This window comes from Cebus imitator, unplaced genomic scaffold, assembly GCF_001604975.1.
Source record: "Cebus imitator isolate Cc_AM_T3 unplaced genomic scaffold, Cebus_imitator-1.0 Scaffold315, whole genome shotgun sequence".
NCBI classification, from domain to species: domain Eukaryota; kingdom Metazoa; phylum Chordata; class Mammalia; order Primates; family Cebidae; genus Cebus; species Cebus imitator.
The window spans coordinates 304,105-318,727 of record NW_016107630.1 but is presented as its reverse complement, the minus strand read 5'-3'; the positions used below and the strand labels follow the sequence as shown (position 1 = coordinate 318,727).

General features: G+C 35.6%; 1 protein-coding gene across 2 annotated transcripts in view; it reads right to left on the bottom strand.

Moving 5' to 3' along the window:
* DPYD (dihydropyrimidine dehydrogenase) overlaps positions 1-14,623 on the bottom strand; it is a 758,429-nt gene that overhangs the window by 468,251 nt on the left and 275,555 nt on the right. For both annotated transcript variants that reach the window (XM_017503801.2, XM_017503800.2), the window contains exon 9: positions 5,086-5,296. In XM_017503801.2, the coding sequence (XP_017359290.1) occupies positions 5,086-5,296 (211 nt within the window). The remainder of the gene's footprint in view (positions 1-5,085; positions 5,297-14,623) is intronic.

Sequence of the window (14,623 nt, the reverse complement as noted above, 5' to 3'; positions counted from 1 at the left end):
AACCTGCTAGCAGTGTGCAGAAATCAGAAACTGGACCCCTTCCTGACACCTTACACTAAAATTAACTTCAGATGGTTTAAAGACTTAAACATAAGACCTAACACCATAAAAACCCTAGAAGAAAATCTAGGCAAAACCATTCAGGACATAGGCATAGGCAAGGACTTCATGACTAAAACACCAAAAGCATTAGCAACAAAAGCCAAAATAGACAAATGGGATCTAATTAAAGTACATAGTTTCTGCACAGCAAAAGAAACAATCATTAGAGTGAACCTGCAACCAACAGAATGGGAAAAAATCGTTGCAATCTGCCCATCTGACAAAGGGCTAATATCCAGAATCTACAAAGAACTAAAACAGATTTACAAGAAAAAAACAAATTCATTCAAAAGTCCGCAAAGGACATCAACAGACACTTTTCAAAAGAAGACATATATGAGGCAACAAACATATCAAAAAATGTTCATCATCACTGGTCATTAGAGAAACGCAAATCAAAACCACATTGAGATGCCATCTCACGCCAGTTAGAATGGTGATCATTAAAAAATCTGGAGACAACAGATGCTGGAGAGGATGTGGATAAATAGAAACACTTTTACATTGTTGGTGGGAGTGTAAATTAGTTTAACCATTGTGGAAGACAGTGTGGCGATTCCTCAAGGACCTAGAAATAGAAATTCCATTTGACCCAGCAATCCCATTACTGGGTATATATCCAAAGGCTTATAAATCGTTTTATTATAAAGACATATGCACATGTATGTTCATTGTGGCACTGTTTACAATAGCAAAGACCTGGCACAAACCCAAATGTCCATTGATGATAGACAGGACAGGGAAAATGTGGCACATATACACCATGGAATACTGTGCAGCCATAAAAAAACGATGAGTTCGTGTCCTTTGTAGGGACATGGATGAACCTGGAAACCATCATTCTCAGCAAACTGAAACAAGAACAGAAAATCAAACACCGCATGTTCTCACTCATAGGCAGGTGTTGAACAATGAGAACACATGGACACAGGGAGGGGATCATCACACACTGGGGTCTGCTGGCGGGGGACTAAGGGAGGGACTGCGAGGGGTAGGCAGTTGGGGAGGGATAACATGGGGAGAAATGCCAATATATGTGATGGGCATGGAGACAGCAAACCACATTGCCAGGTATGCCCCTATGCAACAATCCTGCATGTTCTTCACATGTACCCCAGAACCTAAATTGCAATAAAATATATATAAAACACAAAAACATAAAAAAATGCAATCTTCTTTAAATTTTCCAATTTAGCTTACCTTTTCAAGTTAGTATTATTGATATATTTGAGATTTTAAAACTATTTTCATTTAAAATATTATAGTAATCAGAGACTGCTAAGAGTGCAATTTATCACTATACTTTATATGTACACTGTCAAGTTTACTTCATTCCTTGATTTTTTCAGCATATCTTTATGTAATGCATTTACCAAAGGTTTTCTCTGTGACCACTATGGAATCCACCCTATGCTGGATGCTGGGAAGAATAATTCAACAGGGAATGGAAGAAAATACAGCTGGACACACAGAATGTATAGAAGGCCATTTGCTGATGTTCTCACGTGTTAAGAAGTGGAAGCTTTATACAATAGTATAAGACAATATTGGTACATTTAATAAAAATTATAATTAGAAATTTGAACTGGGGTAAAATTTTGAACTTTGGCTATGGGGAGTACTAATGGTACCATTTGTAATAGTGAAGTTGAGAAAAGATTCTGATAAGGTGAACTTTTTTTGCTGTATGCAAATCTCCCTTAATGTACAAATTCCTCACTTTTAAATAAAATTTATTGATTACAGATCTGCCTCCACACCTAGTCTATGGAATTGAAAAATCCATGCAATGATTCATTCATTTTCATTAGATACTCAGTAAACGTTTGTCACATGCATGAACTAAAATTTAGTATGAAAGGAGGTCTTCTGAGAAATGGGGAGTGGAAAACTAGATTTCAGAGTTATTTTTACACAGATAGGAAATGGTGCCTGCTGTAAGTCTAGCCACTGTCTAGCACACGAGTTCACTTATATATTTTGAGGAATGAATGCAAATAAGTATGGATGAATGAATGAATAAACAAGACAGTTCACTCATAAATATGTTAAGGAGAGGAAATGAACAAATTCTGAACTTTTGAAAGTAAAAAGCTGGAGGAAGAAAAGCGGTCAGTGATAGGCTTGGAAAGGAATAGTTAAAAGAAGAAGCAAGGAAACAGAATGTCACAAACAAGAATGCATTCTGGTTTTGTTTCCAAGTCCTTTACATTACTTCATCTTAATTCTGACAATAGTCCTGAGAGTCCGAAAGAAAAGATATTATTATGCTTGTATTTTTTAATAGATAAAGAAATTGAGCCTCAGAACGCTTTTTTAAATTGTACTTTAGGTTCTGCAGTACAAGTGCAGATCATGAAGGGCTGCTGCAGAGGTACATACATGGTGATGTGGTTTACTGCCTCCATACCCCCCATCACCTATATCTGGCATTTCTCCCCATGTTATCCCTCCCCAACCTCTCTACCCCCGCTGTCCCTCCCCTAGTCTCCCTCCAACAGACCCCAGTGTGTGATGCTCCCCTCCTTATGACTATGTGTTCTCATTGTTCAACACCAGCCTATAAGTGAGAACATGCGGTATTTGATTTTCTGTGAGCCTCAGAAAGTTTAAGTGACTTGGAGAAGAGCATTTCAAACAGAAATCATTAATATTATCAATTACAAGATGTAGAAAATAGAATAAGGACTGAAAAAATGGCACTGCCTTCAACATGCAGCTCATTAGAGTCTGTGCAAAGTGAGGCCGAAAAGGAGAAAAGTGGAGGGGTGGAAAGAGAAGTTAACATTTTAAAAGATGAATATATTAAAATGTGTCAAATTTGTGATAATCACTAGGTACCACATATAAAGGACAGCACATAGGTGTTAGGATGAAACAAAATTTATGGTAGAAGAGGGTTAACATGAATATCTTCTCTTCTTACCCAAATGGACAACTTGCTTCCAAAAAAACGCTTTTCACTGTATTTTACATGTATGTCTGCACATGTCAGTTTTCTGACTTTGAAACTGTTATTTTAAGATTTTCAATACTATTGAGTAAAACCTTATTAATAGAATTCTAACAAATATTGCTTCCTTGACTCCTTTCTTTAATGTTTTCCATCCAAAAAAACAGTATTGGAAACATTTGGATGGGAGTCCAGGAATGAATGCTATCTCACACTGCAGTTCTGCCAGCTCCTCCTCACTTGGAGTATAACTTCTTAGTAATGTAAACATTGAAGACTCCCGGTAAAGTTGGTAATTCTACTTAAGGATAACTTCTCCAGACTGTTTATTATTTCAAATAGAAACGGAAAAAAAAAACATAGTGAAAAAACATTTTTTTCGTTGATTTCTTTAAATGTATAAGCGGTGGCATATGTGAAGTACTAGAAGAAATATACACCGTAAAGTTTGGAATAAAATGCAAAATTTCTGAAATGAGCTAGTCAAATTTGAGTAGATAAAATTTTCTCCTTCTTCATATTTTATATGCTAACTTAAGTCTTTTATTCTTCATAGATGTATACACAAATACACACACACACACGCAGACACACACATACACAACCACACACAAGTAGAAGCTTATAAAATCACATCTGAGATTGCAAATGCTGTTTCCTAAGTCAAATCTATTTAGGTTTGCTCAGGAAAAGATAATTTTCATTAATATTAGGATTCTCAATTATAAAACATAAATTTCATAGTTAAGCAAACCTTTTTGGATAGGAAAATGATCAAAATTATTGCTAGTTAAACATGATTCAACATTTTACTTGATTTTTGGTGATGTACCGAGTATTTAAATAGTAAGAATATGATTTTTTAAATAATATAATGCAGTTTTCATATTGTTCTTTTTTCCTGCCTGAATTCAGTTAAATAAATGAACCATACTCTGTGTCTCCATACCACTTAAATGTCTAGATAAAAAGTGACAAATTTAGGCTACCATCTAGCTATTTGAAAACATTTATCTTGATGACATTAAACATCTGGATTTTTCCAAATACCAAGATGTTTGATGTCCTGCAGATAAAATATCCTGATGACTAGTTGAATTTTTCACTTATCTGTGGCATGAAAATATACATTTGCATGTATATATCTCTTCCAATTTCAGACAAAAATGTAATTTTAGCATGAATACAGTAGCAAGTCACAGACAGGAGTCATTAGGTTTAGGGAGACTTTGGTATGGTCGTTCTTAATGAATCTCTAACCTAGAAAAACATATTTGCAAAACACTACAGTAAACAAAAGAGTTAACTGTCATTTCAATAATTCGAATTAAAAGGTAAAAGGATTTGTAAAATGAACATACCTAGGTACGTAAACTTTCATCTGCAATGACCCACAAAAACACTGTATGTGGGAAAAGTATAAGATAAAGTAGTCTTACTTGATTGAATCATTATTCAGTTGAAATGTTATATAAAACATTTCTTTCTCTCATTATTTTTTTAAAAAGCATTTTGTTTTTCTCAGCATATTCACTTATGCCATCCAGGTGAAATGACAGATATTTAAACTTTCCAATTTGACAATTCTGACGTCTGATGTGATGATCTGGCATAAATATAGTAATAAACACAATTTATATTTCTGGCCATTCATTAGATTTTAATTTGTCTGAATCATTGAAGACAGGTTGTTCCAACTACTCTGTTTCATTTTCTTACTTTAGTCTAAGTGAAAAGAAAAGCCATTCTTCCATAAGAAACGAGGCAAATATCATTATAGGGTAACATAGGTATTTTGGTTATCAACTTAAAAGAAAGATTAATGTTCTCTTTAATTCTTGCCACTTTAAAAATAATTCTGTATAAGCATTAAATACCATTTCTAAGCCTTTTGAATCAAGATTGCTTGTACTTCTTAACTAGAAGAGGTAAATAAATAAAGTGAAAACCAATTCCCTGAAAGCTAGAAACCATTATGGCACTAAAATAACAGACAATTGCATCACATATTTCAGCTCCCAGCACTGTACCTTCAGGATCACTCAGAACTGAGCCAAAGGCACTGATGACCACGTCGGCTTTCAGATGAACCATCTGATCTTCATCTTCGTTCCATTTTCCAGTTTCATCTTGCTCTGTCCGAACAAATTGCATAGCAACAATTCTCCCACCTTTTACTATAACCTTCCGTGGGGACAGGAATGGCAGAAATTCACACTTTTCTTCCTTAGCAAGTTCCATCTAAAACAGAACAGAACAGAGAATAAACTTGAAAATGTTTCTTATTCCATACAATATTTGATTTCTAATTGAATTATACATGCTAAACCTTATCATATTAAGTCAATATTAAGCTTTTTCTTCCACCAAATCTGAGTTTCAGTTACCAGTTATTTGCATTTTGTAAATCACTGACTCAGGGAATCTTGAATTGGAGTTGTAAGGTGGATGTTTATAGATCATGGCATCATAGAATATTTCTCAAGTTTTAAGTACTGCATGCTCTACAGTTGGTGGTTTGTGAGGTTTCACCATAGTAGCCTATTATTCTTATGTTTTCAACTCTGTAGATTAAGCTCTCTTTTTTAATCATGCTGCATATTAAAATAAATACTTCTGTTTATTAACAGACTGCATACATCTAAGCTGGAAAAAAGTCAATAAAGTGGGTGAGCCAATCTGTGCAAGTACATGATTAGAATGGTAGGTAGGAGAAGAAGACTAGAGAAGCTCTGTAGAACTAAGAAATTAAAAAAAAATTTTTTTTTCTTCCTTTTATAAAACCACAGAAGCAAATATTATAAATGAAAAATTCAAGACAGTGAAACAAGCATGTTTTCCTGATGGATCCCAGTTCTTCCCCATTTGTTACATAATTAATTCTGCCACAAAATTTGGATACCCCTGTTTCTGTTTGTTTTCATATACATAATGAATGTTTATTGAGACAGAATATCAATATTTACTTATTTGCCTATTTTTCCATTCATTGTTTTTGGAGAAATCCAGGCCTTTCTCAATGTAATCAGAGGTACTATGCTGAGTATTTCTTTTTTTAAAAAAATGCAAAAATGTCCTAATGAAGTGGTTTGGGATGATCAGTCTTATCCTTTTCCTTCCCTCTGAAAGCCAGGTGAATTCTCAACAGGACCCCTGAGTAGCTTTTCCACTGAGGTTTTGTTATGAGGCTTCAAACTAAGAGTTGTCTGGGCTTTGTCAGGATGGAAAAACTGAGACATAAAATAATTAACTCAATGCTGCAATAAAGCCATGGGCCCATCTTTCAACAATCTATCCAGAACTGGTGGCATATATCATAATCACCTGGAAGGCTCATTAAACCAGACTGAACAGGCCTATTTTCAGAGTTTCTAAGTGTGGACGTTTAGGTGGGGCCTGAGGATTTGCATGTCTAAAAAATTCCTAAGGTGATGCTATGCCTCTAGTGCACAGATGATACCTTGTTAACCACTGTCTTAATAGATGATAGCTGACTGACTCAGAATTTGGTCTCTATGATGCATTTTTCAAGGACAGTAATAATGCACCAGGGAGCAAATCTAATTATTGGAGGAAAGAAAAAAGTCCTTAGACATCATAATGGTCGGGTGCGCTCAAAGAGCTAAAGTTTATAAACAGTTATACAATATTTCCATGGTATTAACATTACAGCAAGAAGGATTAAAAATTTCTAAGACACTAAAGGGGTAAGAATAAAATAGCTTGGAAACACTAATCTATACTATACACTAGTATGAAGCTATTCAATCTATGTCTTATTTACGATATTTTTTGAATATTGTCATTAAAGGCTTAAAAATTAGAATCACATCACAATGATTACACAGTATTTCCCTTTTCTTATAAAAATCAAGAAATTAGCAATATCAAAAATAATGAACATGTGGCATATTATGGTGGTAAATATACAAAACAGTTGATATACAACTTCTCATTGCTCAGACCGGAAGATTAGAGGTAAGTGGAATTGAATCAAATTTGAAATCTGCTCTGCTGCTTATTTGTGATGGTTTCCTTATACATAAAATAGGGAGAACACCATCTCATTAATTGGTATGTATGGTGTTACTTAAAACAATTCTAAAATGTAAAATGCCTAAAGCAGAACTTAGCATATAGAAGACTATGTATTCATAGTTGCTATTTTCTAAATTCCCTTTTTTTTTAACTGAATCATTATTCAGCTATTCAGTATCACTTAGAAATGAGATTGTGATTTCAAGAGAAAGGTGGCCCAATAACAAAGGTTAGTAATCGGACAAAGCAAACCTTAGACTCCTCTTTAATTTTCTACAAAATAAAAATGTATGATTTCTGGAAGGCAAACTATTCCTTGAATAATTCAAATTACAAAATAAATATGATTCTGGTATGTAAAATATGTTTTCTGTATCACTTTTGTCACATTTGTGCCACACATCACCGTATAGCTCATCAATATAAACCAGTTTATTGTGTTTCAAAATGTCAAGTGGCGCTACATTTTAATGATAATGCCACGCTTGATTGAATAACAACTCCAAATGTTTATGGTTTGAATAAATCAATATACAATGTGTATCTATAACAGTACTGTTTTCTGTGGAGGGCAGAAATGAAACACTGAACTATGCTGTACCTATTGGGAATATGTTTCACAGATTGATTTAGGATCTGTTTGGTCCCGCTCTATCTTTGCTATCTAGTAATGCTTCTATAGTATCTGTTATTGCATATAGATGATCTCTTATACTTTTTGGCAAATTTGGCATTACATTTGGAAACAAAAATTAGACATGACTAACAGATCAAAAACTTCTAAGAATTTAAAATAAAGATGATCAATCATTGAATGCCCGAGTATCTTTTAGTAATGTTCTCACCATGGTTTTGATTTTTGAGGACATTGTATAATCATACATAGTTATGAACATAAAAGAAAACTGCCTTTGGTATATCCTCATCTTACATCATAATTTTCTATGTGCACAAGGTTTGATAACATGTATTCAAATATCTAGCATTCTTACCAACTGATAGTGCACTGGGGATGGCATGAACACTGGCCCCCAAAGAGATGTGTCTGCATTTTTGCTTTTGAAACTTTAGAGATTTTCTTCACTCACTAATACATGTAGAATTAGACTATCAAGCAGCAGTCATAAATCACACCACTTCCTGCTATTTTGCTATTTGATAGCTAGATTTTCCATTTTACATAAGAAAGGGAAAATTGTTTAAAGGAAAATAGAAATATCATTTGCATATATATATTTGTTTGGAAAGTATTAATATTGGGAAAGTGAGATCATATAAAGATTTATCTTGGGAAGTAGGGAAATATTAGGACAATGAAAATACGGGGTAAACTTGTATAGTGAATGCTTATAATTCTATGCTGCCTTGGCATCCATTTTAAATATAAGTTGGACTTTGTTATACCAGAAGAAAGATTCAGTCACCCTTGACACAGTTTCCAATTCTACACTCTACCTCCCTGCAGCGACCCCATTTTTCAGTGTGGTGGATCAAGATATTTGCCTTATAATTCCCTATGAAACGTGCAAATGCAGTCTGCTGGACTGGTCCTGGTGACCCTCCACCCTGCATGGACTGGGAATACACACCACAGTAACTGCCTCTCAGTCACTGCTTGGTCTCCTAGAACTTCTGCCTGCTTGCTTTAAACAAACCTGTTAAAATTCCCCATGCGAAACCTGGACCCAGGGCATTATCTCTCTCTCTCTCTCTCTGTCTCTCTCTCTCTGCGCCTCTCTCTCTCTCTCGCTATTTCTCTTTTTCCCTCCCTCCCTCCCTCCCTCCCTCTCTATCTTACCTCCTGGAATTAAAAATAAAGGCACTGGTCCGCAGGTCTCATATTCTCATTCTCGCTCTCTCTCTCAGGTCTCATATTCTCATTATCTCTCTCTCTCTCTCTCTTACTTTTTCTCTCTCTCCCCCACCCATCTCTCTCCTGCCCTGGACCCATAGGCACTGGCCTGCCCGCAGGTCTCATTCATTCTCTCTCTCTCTCTCTCTCTCTCTCTCTCCATGCATTCCTCACCTCTGTGTGTGTCACCTCTGTGCAAAATGTGTACCCCCTCAGGAACTGTAAGTAATAAAATCTTTATTCCCATCTTGAGCCTGTCCCAATCATTGAAGGAGTGCTCTCATCTTAACAAATATGTTATTATTTGTCTTGTTATAAATCTTGTTTTATTATTTTTATTATTTTTTATGTATGTATGTACTTATTTTGAGATTGAGTTTTGCTTTGTTGCCAGTTGCCCAGGCTGGAAGGCAATGGCACAATCTCAGCTCACTGCAGCCACCACCTCCCTGGTTCAAGTGATTCTTCTGTCTCTGAAGTAGCTGAAATTACAGGCACCTGCCACCACACCTGGCTAATTTTTGTATTTTTAGTAGAGATGGGGTTTCATCCTATTGGCCAGGTTGGTCTCAAACTCCTGACCTCAAGTGATCAGCCCACCTCAGCTTCACAAAGTGCTGTGATTACAGGTGTAAACCACCACGCCTGGCCGTAAATCAAGACAACTAATAATAAGTATTTATAATACTTAAAAGTATTCTTTTAAGTGCTTTACATGTCATTCGCTTAATCTTCATACAGAAAATACATAAAATGCTTAACATGTGACTCAATCTTCACACAGAAAATATGTTATGACACCTGTATATTTGTTGTTACAAAAAAGCATTTAGCTTCAATCCGACTTTGTCTCCCTGCTGTGGTGCAAAAAGCCAACACTGCATTGGGCATCATCATGATTTTACAGATTTAGCATACAGCTTTGGGCACACTGCTGCTTGCTGGCCTCATCAAGAAAAACATCTGTGTGCACAAGCATTATGTTCTTCCTACAGAGGAGAAACTGAGGCTCAGAGAAGCCAAAAATACACTAAGGGATGAAAAAACTTATCTGAAATTAGGATATGGCTGAAAGTAAATCCTATGTGGTCTTCATTATGTCCAAGAATAGCTACTGCAGTTTATTTGAAAGAATGAGACTATATGAGTCTAGTTGCTGAACCTCAAACAAAGCAAAGTAGGAAAGGAAAAGATCGAGTTAAAGATGAAGGGCTTGGCTGGACAAAGGTCTCTTCATGCAAAGAGGAGGCTCAAGCTTCCCAGTCTAAGCACATTTACAGGTACTAAAAGATCATGAAATATAGGAACCACATGATAGATTTATGAACCCAATATTGCAAATGAGTTAATAGAGACATCTTGAATCCAGATAAAAGGTAAGTTTAGAACAAAAAAGTACTGCATCACAAAGTGAATATTAGATACACTTCACAAAGTGAGTATTAGACACACAGAACATATTATCTTAAGATACAAAATTGAAAAACTAACATACAACTTAAATAAGCTTGTTTGTTCAGTAGTTAACTCCTTCTCAACACTCTTTAAGCAAAGGAAGAATATCTTATTTGACATGCTATCACTTATGTCCAAGAGTGGTATTAAAATAGTCAACAATTGATAAGTATAAGCTCATGAACATTAAGATGGACACCCAGGAAACCAGAATATAAACCAGCCAATAAGCCAATGAAAGGCCATCAAGTGAATGCCTCATGGAAGGGCAGGGCATCAAGATTGGTCACAACCCTGTCTGTGTCTATCAAAATGATTGGCACACAGTAGACCTTAAATAAGGTTTTATTTACTAGAATAAATGATGAACTATTATGGAAATCTGAAAGATATTAAAATTAAGGAAAGTTCAACCAACTAGTAGTATACAAAGTGAATGGCTATTAAACACCCATCCCAATGTAAGTAACAGGGCATAGCAGAAGACATGCTACCTGACCAGATCCTCTTATGTTGCAAGGTTAAAATACAAAAGAAAATCATGTTTCTCTTCAGTTGTCAGTTATGCTGCTATCAGAAAACATGGACCAAACTGACCAGTGGTCTAACCATATACAGTGTTCCTGTTTAAATTAACCAGCCTTCTATGACAAGTAACTCACAGATATCAGTTTTAGTGCCTTTTAATACCTAATGTTTGTCAATAATCATTAATAATCAGTAACTCTGAATCTGGGTATGAATGCTTCTCTTCATGGCACCCATATATACTTATTTGTTTGATGAAGCATGTCCTAATGAGGGACAACTGACATATCAAGCAAACATGCAAACCTCTCTTTTCCTCATCTCGACCAATAAAGTAGTAAGCAACTATAAGGGTCCACTTTTTTTTTTTTGTATTTGACAAATCAGGTTTGTCACTTTCTTTTTACACAGCAGGAGGAAAGTTAAAAAAAAATTCCCAGCTTTGATTTTCACTTCCATATTCAGAAAAGATATGTGGTTGATGCTGAGTGAAATAAAAATAGCATGCTATAAGCATGCAATAATGATCATCATTTTAATGATTAACTTTATGTAATGTGATGATTTTGTCTGATTAATATTACAGGCATCATACTGTAGAAATTATGAAACAACTTAATTTTCTATAATTAAAAGCATGATGTCAACTCACTTTTAGATTGCACATAGGCAAAGTAAGAATAGGTTATAAACTAAAATGAGCAGAACTCAAAACCAGCATATATTAAATTCTGGAATAACTTCTAATATGCCAAAGTTTGAGAAGCAATATGATGAAGCAACATTCTTTGTAAAGATTACCCTCTAATAGTAATTACCATTTATCCATTCTATATGAACACAAAAATCTAAAGATATTATTTAGAAGCAAAATTATTTAGTAGTCCCCTTTGGCCAGTGATAAACGTGGAAAATATTATCTCATTTCATCACCGTTAAATTATTGGATGTACCAAAATATTCAGAGCCATGTGGTAAGAGCATCACCCATGCATCAATCTAACTATTTATTAAATATTATGTACAAAAATAGTGCTGTGAGCTGTAAGTAAAATAATCTCTGCCTTAAAAATCTCACAGATGTAGAAAATCAGCATCTATAGGTAATAATATATGACAAACATTGTTTGCTTGACCAAACTTTAGTCAGGTTTCTGAACCTTTTCCTAGGGCTATTTGTGTACTTTTTTGTAAAATCCAGATTTAGCAAGAACCCTGATAAGTTAGTTTAGCAAAATCCCTCACCCTTGATATCTAACAATCTTCAATATCTCATCAGGTACCTCATCCTCCCCTATGACCCAGGTGATGTCTGACACTGGCCTGTCTTCTGCAAGAATCCTGTTAGATTGATTTAGCAAACAGGATTAAACTTTATGCCTGATGTTTCCTTTCAGTAATATTTTATCTACTGACTCCCAACCTATTCCTTGACTATTAATTCCTAAACCCCATTCTGTATTTGGAGTTTAACTCTCACTTGGGTAATAAAAATGTGATCAGATATTGAGAAGGAAGAGTTCTTGCTAAAAGTGGACTTTACAGGGAAGTACACATGTGGGCCTTGGAGAAGTTTCAGGAGCGTGATTAAAATTTGGCCAAGTAAAGAATCTTTGCTATGTGTAAAGACAGCGTACTCGAATGGCACATAAATGGGCATGTCACCTAACAATAGTACAGATCAAGGAAGGGCAGCACTGCTGGGCACAGTAGCTCAGGCCTATAATCTCAGCATTTTGGAAGGTCTAGGTGAGAGGACTGGTTAAGGCCAGGAGTTCAAGACTAGCCTGGGTAAAATAGAGAAACCTACTAAATTCTTTTTAAAAATTAGCCAGGTATGGTGGCATCTGCCTGTAGTCCCAGCTACTTGGAAGGCTGAGGTGGGAGAATCTCTAGAGCCCATATGTTTGAGGTTGCAATGAGCTATAATCACACCATTGCATTCCAGCCTTGGTGACAGAGAAAGATACTAGGAAACAAAAGAAAAAGAAAGAGAAAGAGAGAAATAAATAAAGCAAGAGAGACACAGGGAGAAAGAAACAAAGAAAGAAAGAGAGAGAGAGAGAAAGAAAGAAAGAAAGAAAGAAAGAAAGAAAGAAAGAAAGAAAGAAAGAAAGAAAGAGAAAGAAGGAAGGAAGAAGGAAGGGAGGGATGGAGGGAGGGAAAGAGGAAGAGGGAGGGAACGAGAGAAGAAGGAGGGAAGAAGGAAGGAAGGAAGGAAAGAGGGAGGGAGGGAGGAAGGAAGGAAGGAAGGATGGAAGGAAGGAGAAGGAAGGAAGGAAAAGAAAAGAAAGAGCAGCATGGAAAAGGTGCTATATAGCTAATCTTGAAGAAAAAGTATGAATTAATCACTGGAAAGATACAGTTACTAGGAAGTTCCTGTATGGAATCCATTCTCTCTCTTTGAAGTAGTGGATGTGAAAAAAGAAGAGTTTATCTCAAGAAGAAAAGAAGGAAAGCAGCTTGGTTAAAGCTCTTTGTAAACATCCTACTGGGAAACAAACTACTGTCATTTATAAGTGGAAGGATCCTTATCAATGGAATGCTTTTGCCTATGGCATATCGGTTAGTTTAGGATTGCTACAGTAAACAAACCTGGAAACATGAAATTAAGGGGCATAGATCCCTATTAAAGAGTAATATAAGTGGCTGGGCTCAGTGGCTCATGCCTGTAATGCCAGCACTTTGGGAGGCCGAGGTGGGCAGATCACGAGGTCCAGAGATCAAGACCATGATGGCCAACGTGGTGAAACCCCATCTCTACTAAATAATACAAGAATTAGCTGGGCGTGGTGGTGTGTACCTGTAGTCCCAGCTATTTGGGAGGCTGAGACGGGAGAATCACTTGCGCCCAGGAGGCAGAGGTTGCAGTGAGCCGAGATTGCATCACTGCACTCAAGCCTGGGTGACAGAGTGAGATTTCGTCTCAAAAAAAAAAAAAAAAAAAAAAAAAAAAAAAAGAGTAATGTAAGTTATATAACTATCTGAGTATAAATTAGATGTCTCATAAGTGAAACAACTTTCTTTGGTACAAGTGATGCAGCTACTTACGTGACTTAGAGATCACATGTTAACCTGCTTTAGAGCAAATCCTAATGCAGCAAGACAGTACCTGAGGAACTCTGTTGGCAGTGGTCCTGCACTTCTTGTTTACCTGACAGTTTGTTTTCAATTGTATCCTTGAAATTATTACTAAAGTTTGATACGGAGTGATATTTCTAACACATATGAACTGAATTTCACAATCCAATGTTCTAGTTATCTTGGTTACCAAAGACATGACGAGGACAAAAGATGAGGCATCAAACTCTGTCCATTCACACTTGATCTGATATTCTTTAATTTACTAAACAGTTTTTAAATATTTAGGCATTTTTGACATACATATTTATGGTGAGTGGTGAAATGCAGAACAATTTTTATATGTTAATCTCTGGACTGTACTAGCAAATTCTGCAATTATTCTTTTAATTAGGCAAAAAAAGTTTGCTGAGACCACAAATTAACATTCCTTCTTTTAGTACCTGGTATGGTATTATAGGCTTCATTCATAAATAGAATGTTTTCATTGTAAGTTTTTTAAAGTTGAAGAACCTTGAACATAAAGAAGCATTTCTCCAAATGAAAGTTGTACTACACATTGGATAAATATAGTCATCCTTAACTGAGTCCTTACTAATTTTATTGTGTCACTG